Source organism: Rhipicephalus sanguineus, unplaced genomic scaffold (assembly GCF_013339695.2).
Source record: "Rhipicephalus sanguineus isolate Rsan-2018 unplaced genomic scaffold, BIME_Rsan_1.4 Seq98, whole genome shotgun sequence".
NCBI classification, from domain to species: Eukaryota; Metazoa; Arthropoda; class Arachnida; order Ixodida; family Ixodidae; genus Rhipicephalus; species Rhipicephalus sanguineus.
The window spans coordinates 40,056-59,635 of record NW_023616418.1 but is presented as its reverse complement, the minus strand read 5'-3'; the positions used below and the strand labels follow the sequence as shown (position 1 = coordinate 59,635).

Genomic DNA, 19,580 nt, shown 5'->3' with positions numbered 1-19,580 from the left:
CCTTTATGCTCAAGGCATAACTAGCTGAAACGGGCCGGGCCCAAACCTTTCGGGCCCGGGCCGGGTACGGGCCACATTTAAGAACACCGGGCCGGGCTCGGGCGGGTCGGAGCATGGCGTTTTCGGGCCGGGCCGGGCCCGGGCCGGAAAAATCGTCCCGTGCAGTGCTGTAAGGCACACACACCACGCACTCGCACACTCACTCACGAAAAAACAATAAATAGGTAGAATTGTACTGCATACGCTAAGAAAACGCGTTTAACAGCACAATAGAATGTGATCTCGAGATATGATAATAAGATTTCCTTATATCCCACGTCGCCATCCCACATTACTCTTTAATCAGTACCGTGGTATGGCTGGGAAGGCCCCCCTACAACAGCCATTACAGAATCGTTTACTAACCTCTAGTCCCTTTGGTTAGCCTCTGGACGCCTTCCAGCAACATGGGCGTGTCGTCGAGGCTTCTGTCTCGCTACCCCGGGCCTTACAAGGTCCTACGACACCTCAATGTGGTCACGTACGAGATCGCCCTTTCGGTCTAGTAGCTCGTTACTTTCTCTGCACTCTAGTGACATCGTCCGCATCTCCCGTCTTAAGCCCTACTTCACCGGGCACGATTTAAGCGCCGAGACGTGGCTCCCACCGGAGTGGGTTATGTTGCAAGTCATTCCAGCGCATTGAAGAACGTGTCATCCCCCAACATAATGGAATGCACAAGCAGGGCGACGAAAACGACGATGGAAGTGGAGCTCGTGTTGTTGTTCTTACGCCTTCTTGCTTGCAGCTGCCTCTCTGCACACAATTTGCAAATACATTTCTTGCTCACCTTTGACTACTCATATCATCTGCTACTCCTCCGTAATACATCGCGCATCAGTGTTTGTCATCAAGCACACAATATGCTTCAAAGGCGTCTCTGGCAAGTGGCCCTACAGCGAAGAACTCAGCGGTAGCCTCCTCCGAAATGATGACGCGCAATCTATCGAAGCGTCGCGCCAGTGGCTCCTTGGAACAGCGACTATGAACATCCATATCAAGAAGCAAGAAGATGAAAAGAACCACCGCTGCGAAAAAGGAAAGCTATCACTCGCCATGTAAAAGCATTAGTGATGCTTTGTCGTTGTATGCACTTGTCATAATTGCAAAGCTAGTTTTCCCGTGACTCAGTTTAGCCAGCTAATTTAGTCGTGGGTATTTCTTCAAACAACGTGCGCTTCAAACAACGTGTACAAGCGCTCTTAGCTTGCGCTCTGACGCGGGAAATGTAGACTCGGCTTTCGCGATATACGCATGCATAATATAACCCACATTTCAACTAGAACATTGTTTTTATTTGAACCATATGACTGATGTTGGCCAACAGTTTGGCGATTGTGCAGTGCAGAGAAGCGCACTTGCGTATAATAAAGAACATCTACGCGTATTGCATATAGAGATAGGAGTCTGCGTGCATAAAAAAAATTCGTACGCGTCTATTGTTCGCGAGAGAAATTTCCAGCCAATCGGGACGATGAAAATGTCATCACTGAAAGTGCCCAGCCAATAGGAAACAAGAATTACAAAATAAATGCTTCGTGATTTCGGCCTCCAGCTGTTTTGGCGCTGATATGTGGAGACGTGACGGGAAAGCGTTTCGATTTCCACCTAGCAGATGGGCGCTACAGAGTTAGCGTTATGCCGGAAATGACAGCATGATCTGAAAGCCTGGCCCTGTATTCGCAAAGCATCGTTACGCTAGTAAAGTTCGTACGTAGAGAAAGCGTTCAACACCGGGCGGGAATACAGCTGAGGCCGCCGTTCTTAAGGACTGAGGGAACCACAAACTGCAGGACCGAGAAGCTATAAGTAGGACTGATAACTGGGCGATTTGGTACGGATTCATTATTATGAAAGCCGATGCGGCGGAAACAGACGAAAATACTGAAAACACACGGACGCAAGCAGCGAACCGAAATTTTATTGAAAAGCGCAGAACATAAGGTATGTTCACCCACGCCATGGCTACACACAACAAAGCAAAAACCAAGCATCCAATAAAAACAAACAAAAGAAACATTTGCCCAATAAGATACGAGATTTCTTTCCGCTGCAACGCGACCAATGGAAAACTGGCGCAGGAATTTTTCTTATTCTGAATAAAGAAAGATGCATGCATCGGCGTTTGTGTTCGTGTGCTTTCAGTCTTTTCGTCTCTTTCCGTGGCGCCGCTTTTCATAATAACGAGAAGCTATATACCCAAGATGGCTTATATCGCGTGCTATTTACATAGTTTATTTTGCCTGTACACTTTTAAAAACTTCACATTTTTTTTAAAATTAAAGGAGAGAGAGAGAGAGAGTGAGGTACGCAGAACGGCACTGCTGTCGGACAAGAGCGCATTCCGCTGCTTACTGTGCCTAAAATTCGTTAATTATAGAGAAAAACCTTCTGTTGAAACTACAAACTTTTCCAGTGTTTTCGCATGCAATGCAAATGTCATGAATCTCAGTGCCGATTCTTCCATTATATCGCACAGGTCGGAGCCGGGGCCGTCGGCTGTGAGTTGCTCAAAAACTTCGCCATGATGGGCATCGGGGCGTCCAGCGGCTCTATCCGCGTCGCGGACATGGACGTAGTCGAGAGGTCCAACCTGAACAGGCAATTCCTTTTTCGGGCCGAGGACGTCGGTGTGAGTTGCACCTATCGCCGTTACCTTCGTGTGTATGTCGATCCATTGCGAGGCATCTTATAACCGACAAGAGATAGCGGGACAATGGGGGTTTATCAGAGAGCCAACAAAGCTCTTCGCCTATGGAGGTAGAGCCTTCCTAGTCGAGGAATCTGTTGGACCCTGACCATGTCCTGAGCACGGTACTACATCTCTCGCTAGTCTTGCGGACACGGGTACTGCTGTCGGATTTTCCACTACTCTTCGCCCATATGTCCTGGGTGCTTATGTCTCTGGGTTTTTCGAAGGAGGCGAAAACCAAGAGGCCTGTGTACTGTGAGATGTCTGTGCACCTCAAAGAACACCTGATGATCGAAATTTTCGGGGCCCTCCACCACGGCATGGCTCATAATAATTTCGGTGTTTTGACACGTGAAACCCCACAAATGGTTATTATGACGCTTAATTTCTCACTGCATTACCACACCATTGCATATAGGGGCACGTTGTGGAGTATAATATACAGAAAGCAGAAAGCGCAAAAGTAAAAAAAAAAAAAAACTGGGGTTTGACGTGCCAAATTTACGGTATAACTACGAGGCACGTCGTAGCCGGGGACTCTGAGTCAGCTTTGACCTCCTGAAGTCCATTAATGTGCACCTTAACCTATAAGTACGAGTGTGTTCTTGCATTTAGCTCCCATCATTTCCAATATCCTAGAGCTCAGCAGTGCGCCACGTTGCCTGCCAGGTACTACGACTGGTCAAAGTGTAGGAGGAAATTTGGCGAGTGAGATATGATTTAGTATAGGACGCGGTGCACGATGCGCAAGTGCGAAGATTTGTTAATTAATTGCAGGTCAGTCGCCGTTCCCTTCAGGTTTATGCTGACCGCACAGGTGCTTGTTAAATTGTGAAATTGGCAAATGCGTCGACTTATGAGTTTATTGCATGTTTAAACGAACCAGGAATGGTATAGTATATAGCGCCCAGATCTTCACTCGTTCGTTGGCGTGTGGGGCAAAGACGAAAGCGGAGGGGGGAGAGACTTTCACTGAGTGAGGACCTACTTTCTGCAAGCTTTCGTTATTTTTGATGACTTGTGCTTCGATATTGTCAGGTGGCACACCCTCATCTATGTTCTTGCTGTACGTCGTACCACAGCAGCCATACATAGCCAGACACTGTGCATTTCCTAAGGTTGCAGGTTCGGTCCCTGCCGGCAGCAAATTGTCTCAAAAGGTGTCATAGCGCTCGCAGTCACGGACGAGGAAGACACAACGGGACAAGCGCTAACATTGAACAGTTGAAGGTTCGCGTCCCGTTGTGTCCCGTTGCGTCTTCCTCACCCATGTCTGGATGGAAGGATGGATGCTATGAGCATCCCCTTTACGACGGGGCGGTGACATGTCTGCCACCAAGCTCGAAGAAAAAAGAAAAAAAAAACTTTCTTGTTTCATGTTGGCCTAATACCTTATCTACATTGATTAAATCTATGTTATTATACAAAAGAAATATAAATTCACGGTCCATCTCTCTGCCTCTTACGGCAGAATGACCCTATTTTTCCTCATTATTTATTTTTGTACTTTATCTCTACTTTTCTGCCACCAATACTCTAACCGTCTCTTACTTATTTCTATCGCGGACGTGTTCAGCTTTCCATTGTTGTCCCTAAAACCCAAGGCTTCATGTAGACTCGTGCCCACACGTATACCTGGGTGAATATCGCCACATTCAATTAGTACATGTTCCATCGTTTCCTTAGTTCCCCCGCAGCATGTACATTGTTCTTCTTCGTTACTGAATCTCGCTTTATAACTACGCGTTCTAAGGCAGCCCGACCTTGCTTCAAACAGTAAGGCGCTTCCCCTTGAATTATTATAAAACCTTTCCCTCCTTATTTCGTTTTTTCCCTTTCGGTAGTTACTCAGAGCCGGCTTCTTTTCCATCGCTGCCATTCAATAAGTCCTCTCCGCCTCTCTGACCTTCCGCTTAATGCTCCTTGTTGCCATATCGCCCGCACTGCTAGCCGCATATTTACTGGTGAGCCTCCTCGTTCTTTTTCTCCACTGCGTGTCAACGCTTTTTCTATACAAATACCTGAAAACCTTCTCTGCCCATCTACTCTTCTTCATTTTCCTCAGCCTCTCTTCGAATCTCATTTTGCTCTGCGCTTCCCTCACTTCAAAGCCTGTCCATCCCATATCACCCTTTACCGCCTCATTTGTCGTCTTCCCGTGAGCGCCAAACGCGAGGCGGCCCATCGTCCTTTGATTTACATCCATTCCTGATTGCACCTATGACTTCATGCACACCACTGAGTTCCCAAATGTAAGCCCCGGAACCATCACACCCTTCCACAGCCCTCGAAGCACCTCGTACCTATTGTATCCCCATAAAGCTCAGTGCTTCATAATTGCAGCATTCCTCTTTCCCTTTGCTACCGATGCTTTCTCTTGTACCTCCACATATCTATCCCCCTCATTTACTCATACTCCGAGGTACTTGTACTCACTTACCCTCGGTATTTTTTGGCCCTGTATTAAGACCGCAAGGTCTTCGTGATCATTGAATACCATCAATCCACATTTTGTTGCACTAAATCCTATTCCTAGAGCCTCACATTCCCTTCCGCATATATCTGCCAGTTCGCTGCATATCATCTTGACTGTCCGCAAATAAGAAAATATTATCAGCATCAAATAGACCTGGAAGCTTCTGCTCAACCATCGTGCCGACCTGTTTGTGTGACAAATTAAATCCAATGTTGCTACCTTCTAGCGCTTTTTCCATCCTCACCATGTACAGCATGAATAACAGCGGGGACAAAGGACATCCCTGTCCCAGCCCCTTGCTAATTTCAACGCTGTCTTTGCTACTTATTCCTTCCCATTCTATACAAACTGTATTTTCTCGGTATATTTCCCTCAAAAGCTGTATACAGTCGTCACCTATGGCCACTTCTTTCAATATATCCCACAAAATTTCCTGATTAACGTTGTCATACGCCCCGGTGATATCTAGATAAGCTACATATAAGGGCCTGTTTTTTATTTTTGATATTTCTATACACTGGGTAAGAACAAACAGATTATCGTCTAACCGCCTGTCGATTCGAAATCCATTCTGAAGTTCTCCCAAAATATCATTTTGTTCTACCCACGCTTCTATTTTTAATTTTACTGCCTGCATCGCCAACCTGTATAGCACCGATGTAATGTCGGTGCTATACAGGTTGCGTGATTGTCGTGAGTGTCGTGTGTGTTCCTCGGGTGGATGAGTGAGTGTTTGTGTGAGTGTTTGCGGGAGTCAAGAATGTTATCCTTTTCTCCCCTGCCTTTATAGATTAAGTTCATTCTACTTTTTCGCCAACTGTCTGGTATTTCCCTCTCCTGTAAGCACTTTTCTACGGCTTTCAGCAGTGCTTCTTTGGTGTTATGTCCGAGTTCGTTAATGAGGCTGACGAACCCCATCTAAGCCCGGAGTAGCGCGCTTAGGAATTTTTCCTTCGGCCTTCTTCCAATTGAAATTCTCTAGTAGTACATCTTCGTCGGTTGCACTCCTTTGCGTACTTTTACTCACCGGGGGAATACCCTGGGCGACCTTTTTAAACGAATCGGCTGTTATCTTTCGGATGTAACCTAGCGCTTCATACCCTTCCAATTGATTTCCTCTTTCATCTACCATATGTTGTTCCATTGTGACAGACTTTCTACCCAGCGCTTTTAGGTGGCTCCAAAATATCCTAGGCGCGGCCTTCTTCTTTTCGCGAATCTCTGTCATCCAGCGTTCACTTTCACCTTTAATTTTTGCCTCGACTAATTTCTGCACAATGGATTTTTGCTCTAAATATATTTCCCATATTTGGTTGACTTCGTCCTGTGGCCGCTTCTCCTTTTTTGCCTGTCTGTGCTCGCGTGATGCCTCACGTCGCTTCTTGATCGCCTCCCGGATTTCTTTGTTCCACCAACTTTTTGGATTTCTCTTTCCTTTCCAACAAATAGTTTTCTTCTCTTTTTCCATTTATTTCGTGATTACATGTAGCAGCTCACTATACTTCCAGTCTTTGCCTGGTAGTTCGTCTACTTTTTCCTCGACTCTTGCGGCTATATTTGTTATTTGTTTGTCATTTAGATACAAGCTGCCAAACTTTGATTCTACGTTCTTATTTTCAGTTTTATATCCCATTTGTAATATTATGCGTTTATGATCACTACCCAAGCTGTTAATGCCTTCCTCGTCTATTCTCATCTCTCTAAGTTTGTCATATATTCCTTCTGTCATGAGACAATAATCAATGCTCGATTGCCTGTATCCGACTTCCCACGTGATCTGCCCCTCACACTTAGGCCCCACGTTAACTATCTCAAGACTATGTTGCACGCAGAGATCTAGCAATAACTTGCCATTGGTGTCTGAATATCCGTCAAGGTCATGAATGTGAGCGTTCATGTCCCCTAGAAGGATTATTTCGGCATCATGACCAAATTCTTTATTATCGGCGCTTATGCATTTCACTATCTCCAGATTCTTTTCTCTGCAGTTATTCCCCGTCCACAAGTAAGCTACACCTAGCCACGTTTTCTTTCCACCTACTGTGCCCGAAACCCACATGTGCTATGAACACGTTTGTTTCACTCTATCCAATTTTGTTCTGCTATGGATTAGCATTCCAACACCCGCACCTCTCCTTTCTGATGTGATCCTGTTACATCCTTCCCAAATATAATTGTCAATATCTTGTGGCTCTTCCAAGTCTCTAAGGTGTGTTTCTGTAACCGCATAAACACCTATCTGTTCCTTGTTTAACTGCTCCTCAATCTCTAACCATTTTGCCTTTTTTCTGCCACCCTGCATGTTTATGCAACTAATTGAAACACGCGCCTTCTCCCTTCTTTTACCTTTTCTCTGGTTTTTCGCAATACTGCCTGTCAAAGAGTCCCCCTGGTTTTTTGCTCATTACAAGCTACCCTGGGCACCGAAGGGCCCGCGTGCCCCCCAAAAAAGCTACTGCGCGTCCTGCCAGTCACCAGCCCACCTCACGACCAAGCCTCTTATCGAAGTGAATTCTGTCTCTTTGGAAACCGCCTCACCTGTACACTTCCCTGTTTATATCCACTACCTCGAAGCCCTTCTCACGACTAATTCGCCATATCTCTTTGTTTGCGTCGACAACCGCTCTTTGCAAGTTGATATTTCGCACTGGTACTTCCGGTATTGTGCATACCACTATCTGCACCTGAGGGGAAATGGAGCGCATGTCATCGACCCCTTTCGCCAATGTGATCGCTAGTTCGGCTGATTCTTCATTCAAGACGTCGTTTAGACCTCCCGCGATTATCACGAGGTTACGTCCATTAGCCTTAGTTGCGAGTTTTGCGCTAGCTTGTCTCATCACTGAGTTTTAATAGGGAACTTCCCTATTAAAACTCGTTTGTCGCCTCTCACCCTTTCCTTGACTGCTTCTGCGCATCTAACTAAATTCGAGTCCCCGGCGATTATCACGTGCTCCGACTTTTCTGCTGGACTGTCCCACACCTGGCCACTGCCTCGATTACTAGCGCGTGCCACTGCTGCTTTTTTGTCCCCTCCCCTTCCCAAAACTACTTCGCGGAAGGTGGGTCTTGTGACCCTTGCACCTGTCTTTTCCAAACCTGTTTCTCCCTTCGCGTCTACCACTGTGGGGGTCGATGCCCCGCTGTTCCCGCTGTCGCTTGCTTCCTTGTTCACCATGACTACCTCTGCTAACCCCTCCTCGGCTGACTTAAGCCTTTCCCCCATAGCCATCGTTTTTTCCCGCTCTGTCGCCAACGCATTCTCCAGCTCGACGATTCTTACCATGAGCTCATTCTGGGCAGCCATCATTATTTCCATTTTCGCCTCTAACTCGCATTGCTTACACTTGGCGTCAGCTCCCTCTGTCTTCTCATCCGTACAAACCTCTATGTTCCATCTCATTCCGCACCCTGAACACTTTACGGTCTTTTTGACCATGCTAGATCGTTCACACGGCGGATTGGATACACTTAAAGTCAAATGGTATCACAAAACTCCGCAAGTATGCTACACTTCAAAGCACATGTGTGCCTTTCAGCCACGTGGTGGCCGAACAAACAAATAAAAAAAAAACCCAGGCGACTGTCACACAGGAAACAGTACAAAGTTGTAAGCCCTATTAAGCTTCAATCTAGTGGCTTATGTACTCATATAACTAAAAAAACAAGCTCGAATCATGAAAAAAAAAAGAAACTTATGTGACGCTGTCATTCCGGAGCCCACGAGAAACACGTCCGTCCTTTAGCAGAACCCTGCTAGCAGAACCCTGCTAGCGTTATATAGCGACACCTTTTGACGCATTAGGCAACTAGCCCAAGAAGCTATTTTGGCAAATTCTCTTTTCGTACACTTTAATGTCTTCACATTTATATCATTACTACAATTCAGTTAAGAGACTACAAATAACGTCTCCTATACCTTCCTTGCTTTCACTGTCTGCTGGTTTTCATTAAGGTTGCGTCATACAGAGTAGTGCACGCCGTACTACAGCAGCCAGACATACCCACACACTATGCATTGAAAGAGAATCGTGGTAATTCAATTGGTTCACTCCCCTTATAGCAGTGCGCAGATACGAAGCATAGACCTGTAGCGACCGCCCGTCGCTTATTTCTCTCTCAGGAGTCAAGTGCCAGTCACCATAACCCCAACGAACCAGCGTTCTCTTAGCAACTTAAGGGCAACTCGTGCGAAACCTTTCGGGTTCGATATAACCCTAATCTGTGGGTTCAATAGCTCTGAACGTTAGCCGGCCTTTTATTTTATTTTATCTGTCGCACCCCTCTCAGCGTATGAAGTCGACCGCTGCCGCGGAAGCTGTGGCGCGGATGAATCCGGAGATCAACATCATTGCTTACGAGGACAGGGTCGGACCAGAGACGCAGAGTGTCTACGACGACAAGTTCTTCGAGAGCCTCAACGGTGTGGCCAGCGCCTTGGACAACGTCGAAGGGCGTGAGTATAAGCGTTTGATTACTACGTAATAAAGCGAAAGCCTTATAAATATCATGAGTCGAAGAAGTTTTCGCGATTTGGCGAGACCTGACTATGATTCGCAAAACCGGCGTCGGCGTCAACAAGAATGGCGCACAAAAAAAAAGAGACTACGTAATAAATGTCGGTCAAAAGTCGCGTGATACTCAAATTAACGTGTGTGTGCAGTCGGCGTACCAAGTCACATGACCTCAGTGTAGCATGACGCCATCAATGACGCCACTCTGTGACGCCACCACAACGTCACGGATAGCAAGAACTTGTGACGTCATTAGGACGTCCGATGTTACTTGGTGACGTCATCATGTAACGTCATGTAACGCCGTCGTCATGATGACGGCGTTACATGATGACGTCAATGCACGACGTCTTCGCTTGGTCAAAGGCGGACGATCATGGAGGGTGTGCAAAACCGCGTGAGGCGCAGAAACTTGCAGTGCCTCAGATCCCGGAGGCAGTGCAAAACCACGTTAGGTGCAGCAAACTTACAGGAGAGGCGGGGGATCAATACAATACTCAGATAAAAAAGAACCAGAAAAAGAAGATGGCTTTCGCCTTCCAGTCGTCTTAGGCAAATGCGTATCATAGTCGTCTTAGGCAAATGCATATCATAGTCGTCTTAGACAAATGCAATCGTCTTAGGCAAATGCAATCTCATAGACCACGCCAACCGCGCAGGCTACATAAGGCATTTCGTGCTTCATGCCACACACCCCAGGACTCTTCTTAGCCGAAGGTATTTTCTGGCAGAGCTTTACCAGCTTGCGCGGGGCTGCAAAAACCATCGGCACATCGTGCCTGCCCACAACCTTCTTCACATTGTGAGAAGTGCGGTGAATGCAGGGCAATAATACAGGGCGGCTCCTGGATTGCGGCCCTGGTGTCTTACCGGAACGGGGTGCTTTTGACTCTCGCAGGAGAGCCTCTGCGACTGGCGTAACGAACGTGCAAGGGTACCCGGCTTCCAACACTCGTCGTACTTGATTTCTAAAGCTGTCCTGCATAGCATGTGGGCATGGCTTTCCAAGCGCAGACCCCAGACAAATCTTCACTATCGCCCGCTTAACTAGTTTCGACTGAGCTGAATCATATGACAGCAGTCCCTTCTGCGCAAGTGGGCTGTAAGACCAGCACACGTGAGTGCTTAAACAAAGCATTAAATCTAAAAATTGCGACGAGTTATTGCAAGGGATTTCATGGGTAAAGGTCAAACCCTTCCCGCACTGCTGAAACGCGTCAAGGATAGAATGAACGGACTTGTCAAGATTAAAATCAATGGGTTTCTTTAAAAGCATTAAAAAGCGTCTACATATCTAAAAACTTTGATAACGTTAGTTGTCTCTAGGATGCTAGACAAAGAATTATCCACGTCCGCTAAAAATGTTACACAAAGCAGGTGCCACACAGGACCCGATGCAAATACCTTGTCGCTGCAGATAAAACCGGTTCTCGTAGGCTACTCGTTGCAATAACTCGTTGCAATTTTTAGATTTAAGGCTTTGTTTAAGCACTCACGTGTGCTGGTAGTACAGCCCACGAGCGCAGAAGGGACTGCTGCCATATGATTCAGCGCAGTCGAAACTAGTTAAGCGGGCCATAGTGAACCTTTGTCTGAGGTCTGCGCTTGGAAAGTCATGCCCACATGCTATGCATGACAGCTTTAGAAATCAAGTACGACGAGTGTTGGAAGCCGGGTACCCTTGCACGCTCGTTACGGCAGTCGCAGAGAGGCTCTCCTGCGAGAGTCAAAAGCACCCCGTTCCGGTAAGACACCAGGGCCGCAATCCAGGAGCCGCCATGTAGTGTTGCTCTACATTCACCGCACTTCTCACAATCTGAAGAAGGTTGCGGGCTGGCAAAGCTCTGCCCGAAAATATCTTCGGCTAAGAAGAGTCCTGGAGTGTGTGGCATGAAGCGCGAAGTGCCTTATGTAGCCTGCGCGGTTGGCGTGGTCTATGAGATTCCGCTTTCATGTGGAAAGTCTTATGTCGGGCAGACCGGAAAGTGCACCAACGTTCGTGCAAGGGAACATGAATTGACCATAATTAATAAAGAGAACGCGCATTTATACCAGCGCATGTCCGACATTGCATGTGCGTGCCGAATTTCCGAGCGATCCGAGTTTTGGGCCGAAGCCAAGATAGCACCGCACGGGAACTTTTGAAAGCCTTTTTTATCTCAGCTAGAGGAAACGCGTGCGTTAGCCAGTCTTCTGTTTCCTTATTGCATGGTGAAAAGGAATTCTTGCGTGGCTCTTGTGAACTGACAGTGAACATGCGATTAGCGTTGTGACCACGTGATTGATGGCATATATTGTTGACACGACGAAAAATAAAGGTAGTTGAAAGTTTGCGCTCGTCCGAGTCTCCTGAGTCCGTGTTTTATGTGTGTGCGCATCAATATTTTTTCCTTCCCTGTGATTCTTTTTACTGTGGGATGGCTTCAGTACTAGTTCATACCTTTTTTTCCCCTCTAAGCAGCGCGACGCGCCTCGGCATAAACCGAGACGGTGAAATTGACCTCGAATTCACTTGGTATCCACCTGTCATGGGCTGGTGTCAAAGCGGAAGGGCTGCTGAGAATACAACGCCTATAGCTATTTGAGCAATATAGTCGTACATTTACCATCGCTTGAACACCGCTGTCAATGAACCGCATGCAAGCCCTGTCCTTACCTATGCGCCATGCGCAATTAGCAATGGCGCAAGTGTTCCAGACTTGCACGCACTCAGTTATTCTAATTGATTTGTAATCACTTTTACTTACCTATATTTTCGTAACTGATCGACCTCTTTTTTTTTTACTCGCGAAATGTCACTGTACTCGTGATTCAGTTACTTTTTTCCGTAATCAGTTACATGTACTCGGTTTGCCTCATTTGCAAGACACGATTATGTATTTTTTGTTATGATTATCTTAGTTAGGAATACTGCCAATCTCTTCAGAAATTATTGCAGGGAAGGCGCAAAAAAACATATTATTTGTTTACACGATATCATACATGGTTAACGTTATACATTACTACATAAGAGCGAAGCAGCTTTTCGCGATTGTACTTGGCACGAGAAACTGCAGCGTGTCTGCAGCCGTAAATCTCGACAGCCTGATGGATGCGCCTGTTTCAACCTTCCAACCTGATCGCTCTGAATTCGCTTCCTCCTCTTGAAGGGGTAATCACGAAAGGGACCTCCCTTTAAGAGGACCTCCTCACAAAGCGAGGTCCTCCTAAATAGAGGTGATGACACGAAGGCGCGTTCTACGTGCTTATTCAACTTCAGCAATGTAGCAAGTAGCGCAATTCAACACGCTACTGTAGTAACGGTTGCCCAAACGGCGCCTTCTTTGGGATCACTCGCGCATTCGAATTACCCCGGGGTATAGCAGTTGGTGACACGCTGCCAGCAGTCGGCGACAGCGTGTGTCGTTACAAGCGTACAGAACGTCGTGCAGGGCGGTACATAGACCGGCGGTGCGTGCACTACTGTAAGCCGCTGCTCGAGTCCGGCACCATGGGCGCCAAGGGCAACGTCCAGGTGATAATCCCGTTCATGACCGAGTCCTACTCGTGCTCCCAGGACCCACCCGAGACGTCTGTGCCCGTCTGCACCATCACGCACTTTCCCTACAGAATAGAGCACACTCTCGAGGTATGCTCCTCTCACTCTTCAAGGCAAAATAAAGCGAACCACTGAATTAGTTTGGACTGAAAGACTACTCTATCGCCGTTAGTTTCGGCGACAAGGGGGCAACTTAGTTCTCAATTGTTCTACTTAATTATACACCACATCATATCACACGTACTGCCAGTATTTTATATGTGAATCCCGCCATCTACGTAAATGAAACATTAAAGCAAGAGGTTCGCACAAAGATTTGCCTTCCTCTTTATGCTCCACCGAGCCCGGCCCTGACCTACTTTTCGCTCCTCGTTGGTTCCCCTTTTTTCTGGAGCCTAGCTCACACCCCTCTCGGCGAGGCAGTCTGTACCCCTTTCCACTGAGCCCCTCTCGGTGCAGCCATTTCCTCTTTCCGCCGAGCCACACTCTCGCCCCTCTAGTCACATGACCAGCGATACGCCAGTGACGTCAACGGCACAGGGTCGATCAAAACGGCTTCGCTGTAAAATACTAACGGCTACTGAACTGTACTTGGAACATTATGACCCAGGTTTCCTTCGCGTAACACAGTTTCTCATGTTTAAAATATTCGTACTCGATAGCTTGGGCACCCTGTAGAAATATGCAGGACCTAGCAGAGGCCATCACAAGCTATGACGTCACGGCGTGTCGGTGCGCGGAATTAAGGGCGGCGTGGCCACCTGCATTTTCATTTCGCGCGTTTTCTCGCTTACCAAGCGCCTTCTCGCGCAGAGCCACGGTGGTTCTTTCGGTATTGCGAAAGCGTAATTCGCTACCACGAGAGAAATTCCTTTTTCTTCTTAGTATCTAATACTACGCGTCGTTTGCTTACGCCATGCACTTCTCGAGGCCGTCAATAAGCTCAGGCTGCCTCGCTAAACACTCCACGACAGAAATGCGTAGCCGTACTTCATAGCAGTTCGGTATGAAAAAATCAACAACATCAGTTTCGCCGCAAGAGCGAAGCAATGCGATAGCAGCATTTTCGGAATGTTATACGAAGTAAGGCTAGGAGCTAACTCTCTTGTATCCTATGTCGCGTAACTCAACAAAACGCTGGTTGATGGGAATACGGCCGCTCATCGAACCGAAGCGGTTTATCGTGCTATCAGTCCTCTAAACGCGAAACGTTGAGAGCACAGAAAATTTACTAACCGTGTCCTGATGTCTGTCGAGATAGGGCACGCGCCCGCCGGCTCGCGGCTCTCGCCAACACCTTCAGCTCTCGCTGACCGACGAAGAGGGGTGCGCGGGAGCGGAGAGCAAGCCGACACTGCGCATGTCAGTTGCTATGGCAACACACGTATGAGGAGAAAGATGGGAAAATTGTCGTTGGCTGAGCTTCAAGGTCAAACACATGCACAAAGTCGTTTTCTGCGTATGTACCTGGATAAATAGATCTATTGCTCTAAGCAGACAAATGTCGTTGACACGCGCAGGGCGATGGTGAAAAAAAAAAAACATGTCTGCACAGAGCCTGTTTCTAGACACTCGCACGCATGTACCCTCATAATATATTTGCCGATGCGACATCGCCTATATCAGACGCAGTGATGTTTGTCCTAACATATGCGGACATTTCGCGCGATCGCTCTACGTACAACTCGCCGTGAAAGAAAGACAGCTAAAAGGAACGAAAGAAAGAGCAGTGAAAACGAAGAAAAGTGAAAATTGAAATTAATGGTTGTTGTTTTTTTTTTTCCAGTGGGCCCGTGACGAGTTTGAAGGCCTCTTCAAGATGAGTGCGGCGAATGCTGTCAAGTACTTGAAGTGAGTGAAATGCCTCCTGGCTAGCATCACGTTGTGGCTTGAAGCTGTTCTTTGTTACAGGCTTTGAGCACCTTTGGAAAGCGAACTGACACAATTCCGTTCGTATGTAGCATAATTTAATTAGAATGTAGCACCTGGAACTCAAACGAAGTCAAAAAAAAAGAAAAAGGTGTCGCAAGCAAGCAAGCCGCGAGCTACTGTACTGGTCAATGTTGGGATCCATATTAGACTTTTGTGACGTGACCGTTGTTTTACGCCTTGTCTGTATAGGGTGTTTTTTGTTTAGGCAATACTGAACTCTCGAAAATCTTCTGTGACAGATAAGCATTATTGCAGTCCTAGAAATCGATTACTGGAAGCGGCGTAACTGCAGCTTTGCTTGCACGAAAGGTCGAAATATATAATCAAATGGTTAATGTTCACCACTTTCTTCTTCATTATTTGCATTACGCCACATGTTTAATTGACAAATTGTGATCGAAGGTTTGTCAAGGCACATACACGAAATGAAGTCGGGTGGTAACGCAAATTTAGAGATATGCGCAATGAAATTCGCGGTAAAGATGCACTATTCTGCTAATTATTTTTCTCTCATCGGTATTTTTACTATTTATTCAGAGCAGGGGTCTCAAACTCACCTCAGGTAGCAGGCGGCAGTCACAAAATTTGGTTCCGCGAGGGTCTGGACAGCGAAGAATGTTGGAGCGGGAGCAGGGGGAGGGAGGGGTGAACAAAATGCCAACTACTGTTTGAAAGAAGGCCTTTCCCATAGCTCATATATGGTTCATTTCTGAAGGGGATACTTGCGTCAGGATTCGAGATACGTATCGATACCTGTCTCCAGAATGACTCAAACTGGACTCTGATTCTGATTTATCGAGCCTTTGTTCCATGGTTATGTTTCAAGACATGGTGACGGCATGAGCTGACTCTCGAGCAAATGCTTCAGAACAAGCGGTAAATGCTTCAGAACAGTCACATCTGCGTAGCGTATCCGCACGAACCGTTATTATTCGCAATAGGGGCGAAAACTATGCTAGTACCATATAACAATGTCACAAAACTTCTGTCACAAAGTAATAAAAAATAAGGGACGAACAGAATTATGTGTGGGCCGGGCCGCTAACGAAAGATCAGCGGGTCGCATGCAGCCCACGTGTTTGAGACCCCTGCTATACAATCGCTTACTTCTCTGATACGAATGCACCATAGCATGTATTCTCTTTTAATGTGAGCAATATCGGTGTATTTCGCCTTGTGATCCACCGTACTGCCTTGCCGTTTTAGAGCGCAGCTCTTAGGCGCCCGTTCCTGCGTTGAGCGGCGTCGCCGTCGCCGTCGCCGTCGGTGGCGTAACCGATAGACATCAAAAACTAACCGATAGACATGAAAAAATAAAATGAAAAAATGCTACCCAGGATAGAATGGGATTTGAATCCGGACGCTCTGCGTGGCAGTCGAGTATTTATAACGTACAGCCACGCTGGTGCTTGAATCTAATTTGCAAAAATACTCCATACAGGCGTCATGTTGGGCCAGTAATTACGTTAGCCTATGTGATATAGCGTGGCAGAAGAGTAAAATAACAACCAGTCATCACACAACGCTAATTGCGCAACGAGTCTGTGGTTTAATTCTTCCCACCCACTGCAAAGTGCTCAGCCATAATTCATCGTCATCAGCTACATGCAGCATCAACAAAGTGCACATACCTTACAGATGTGTAGCGGGTACCTCGCTTATCCGCAGAAAGACGAATAATAGCGTAGAGGGTGCTGTCCTACTTCACAGAAATTGATTTATGGCGTACAGTCGATACCTTGCGGGAGGAGGGGAGAGGGGAGTGGAGAGGGAGAGGAGGTGTGTGGAGAGGGCTTGCGCATGCGCAATAAGGGTGGTCACGCCGCACACCACCACCGGATTGAACTCCGCTATAAGATGCTTCATATCTAATAGACAGTATTGTCTAAATAGAAATGCGCCAGACACGGTTCCGCATGCTCGCATAGCTCGTACTGCTCGACAGTAGACATAGCAACAGGGGCATATGTCTGACGGACATAAAATAAACGAGCCTATAAAAATGGACCATTTGTAAGTTCGTCCGCCACTTCTCTGTAGGTGTTTATTTTTCCCAGCAACGTGCTGGCGAATAAGCAACTGCTGGGATGAAGGACGCCATGTGCCTGTCGCGTCGTCCCATGCCACACGCAGGCGCTTCGGAAATTAGAAGGGGAAGGGGGATAGTCAGGACATCCGGACGTGACCCCCCACCCCTTCCAACGGGGATTATCTTGATGTCTTGAACCCTCATTGGATCCACGTTCGTGAGCACCAATTTATGGTTGACATTAGCACTCAGTTACTACTTGCGTTTACTGTACGAAGCTAGTTAACTTCCCATATGTTACGCTTGGCTTCTGCGTCTGTATGTAATTATAGTACAGTTGCGCGTTAAGAAAATCAGCCTTTCAATTTCATGTGATACTTCTGAAATCTTTAAACATGGCCTGATTGATCTCCGAGTCGGGCTTGGATTCCGCTGCTGCCTGCGGCGTTTTGTGACGGGCCCTATAAACACGACGAATAAAAATTTAGGTCGGCACTGAAGTCGACACTTCAGCAAATTAATACGGCACACTAAAGAAATTGAGCATCCTTGATGTGCGTTTCCTTCTTTTACTGGCGTCGTATTCACACAAACATCTTACGATAAAAATATTCGTGAGAGAATAGTTTCTGCCAGTCTTGACGCTGGACACGACTAGCGGAGCCGTCCAGCCAGTGGCAATTTAAATTTACATGGGTTGCCAGGTTTCTCTACTTTGCGCCAATTTGGCTACGTTTTTAGGCCGGTGGCCGGCAGAAAAAACGTCTTGGCTACTTGGCTACTTTTTGGCTAGTTTCGGTGTTGTCTCTATTCGAACCAAATTATCAATATCTTGGGACGTCCAGTAAAACTTGCTGCTGGGCGAGTTGGTTCATACTTGCAAAAGAAAAATGGATGCGCACAAACTGTAGACAAGGACGCAGAAGACACCGGGAGCAGTCGGTGTCTTCTGCGTCCTTGTCTATAGTTTGTGCGCATCTATTTTTCCCTTGCTTGGGACGTCGCAGCCGCTGGCGTTCGAGTATGCGCTGTCAAGACATGGTGACGATGGTGTGCTTTTAACTCCCAAAATTGAATTTGGCGCTGGCATTTCACAAAAAAAAAATCACAGCATATCCACGGAGTGAATGATGATGAGTGGGCGAAGCTGCGGAGGTTCATCGGTAAACCGTGAATCTTCCGTGAATTCTGCCCAGTACATCATCACCGACGTGAGATAGGGCGCGTTTATACTAAAGGTTCGATGAGTTATGACGACTTGCAGCTCACTTTAATTTTACATGTACGCTGTGAATTTTCATTGTTTAGAAAACCATTGCTTTAGAAAACATCTGGCGTCTTTCGTTAAGTAGCTGGCGTCTTTTCCTCTTGCTTTAGAAACATCTGGCGTCTTTCGTTGGTTTATTTCATCAATCAACAGCGTTTTGAACAAAATTGTTATTGATTAATCACGCACAGGAGAAATCTCACCAGGCACTACCTTGGAGGTAAAGAATGGCTGCTAATGGGAATGAGAGACAGAAGTAGTCGGCTTTTAGCTACCGCTGCGAATTTTTTATTGTTCAACAACGCACAGGAAAAATCTCCCACCGGCACCACCTTGGAGGTCAAAGCGTAAGACTGGTTACGGACTACGACTACGACTACGAGGGACGAACGGGTGCCGCCTTAAGGAGCTTCGCCCCTAAAAAAAAGCCGGCAGATCCCACGCACTGTGGGAATCGATGTAATGCGAAGCAGCCAGCAAAGAGCTGCATACATCGTCTTGTATGTCATTGAGGAAAATGCGTGTCATGGTTTTCATGTTAACTCCTATTATTTATGTTCGTCACACAGTAACGTCGCGTAATACCAACTTCGGGGTCGATCAAGCTAGAGAAACGGCCTCCAGCGCCCCATGAGCGTGGCACGCAAGTCATGCTGTACATGACATGCGTGTGATGATTTTCATGTTAACTCGTGTTTTTATGTTCGCCAGGCAGTCACGTCGCGCAATACCAATTTCGGGGTAGAGCAAGCTAGCGAAACGGCCGCCAGCTCTCCGTGAGCGTGGCACGTAAGTCATGCTGTACATGACATGCGTGTCATGATTTTCATGTTAACTCGTGTTATTTATGTTCGTTACACAGTCACGTCACAAGATACCAATTTTGGTGTATATAAATCTAGCGAAACCGCCGCCAGCGCCCCATGAGCGTGGCATGTAAGTCATGCTGTACATGACATGCGTGTCATTATTTTCATGTTAACTCGTATTATGTTCGTTACACAGTCACGTCGCAAGATACCTATTTTGGTGTATATAAATCTAGCGAAACCGCCGCCAGCGCCCCATGAGCGTGGCACGTAAGTCATGCTGT

The 19,580-nt window shown here is 46.8% G+C and overlaps 1 protein-coding gene across 1 annotated transcript in view; it reads left to right on the top strand.

The window, feature by feature from the left end:
* Positions 1–2,518: 2,518 nt before the first annotated feature.
* The window catches only part of LOC119378784 (ubiquitin-like modifier-activating enzyme 1), a gene marked incomplete at its 5' end in the record, with an annotated part of 34,020 nt that continues 16,958 nt past the window's right edge, over positions 2,519–19,580 (top strand). The window contains 4 exons of the mRNA XM_049411817.1: positions 2,519–2,671; positions 9,498–9,663; positions 13,153–13,349; positions 15,046–15,110. Coding sequence (XP_049267774.1) covers positions 2,519–2,671; positions 9,498–9,663; positions 13,153–13,349; positions 15,046–15,110 — 581 coding nt within the window. The remainder of the gene's footprint in view (positions 2,672–9,497; positions 9,664–13,152; positions 13,350–15,045; positions 15,111–19,580) is intronic.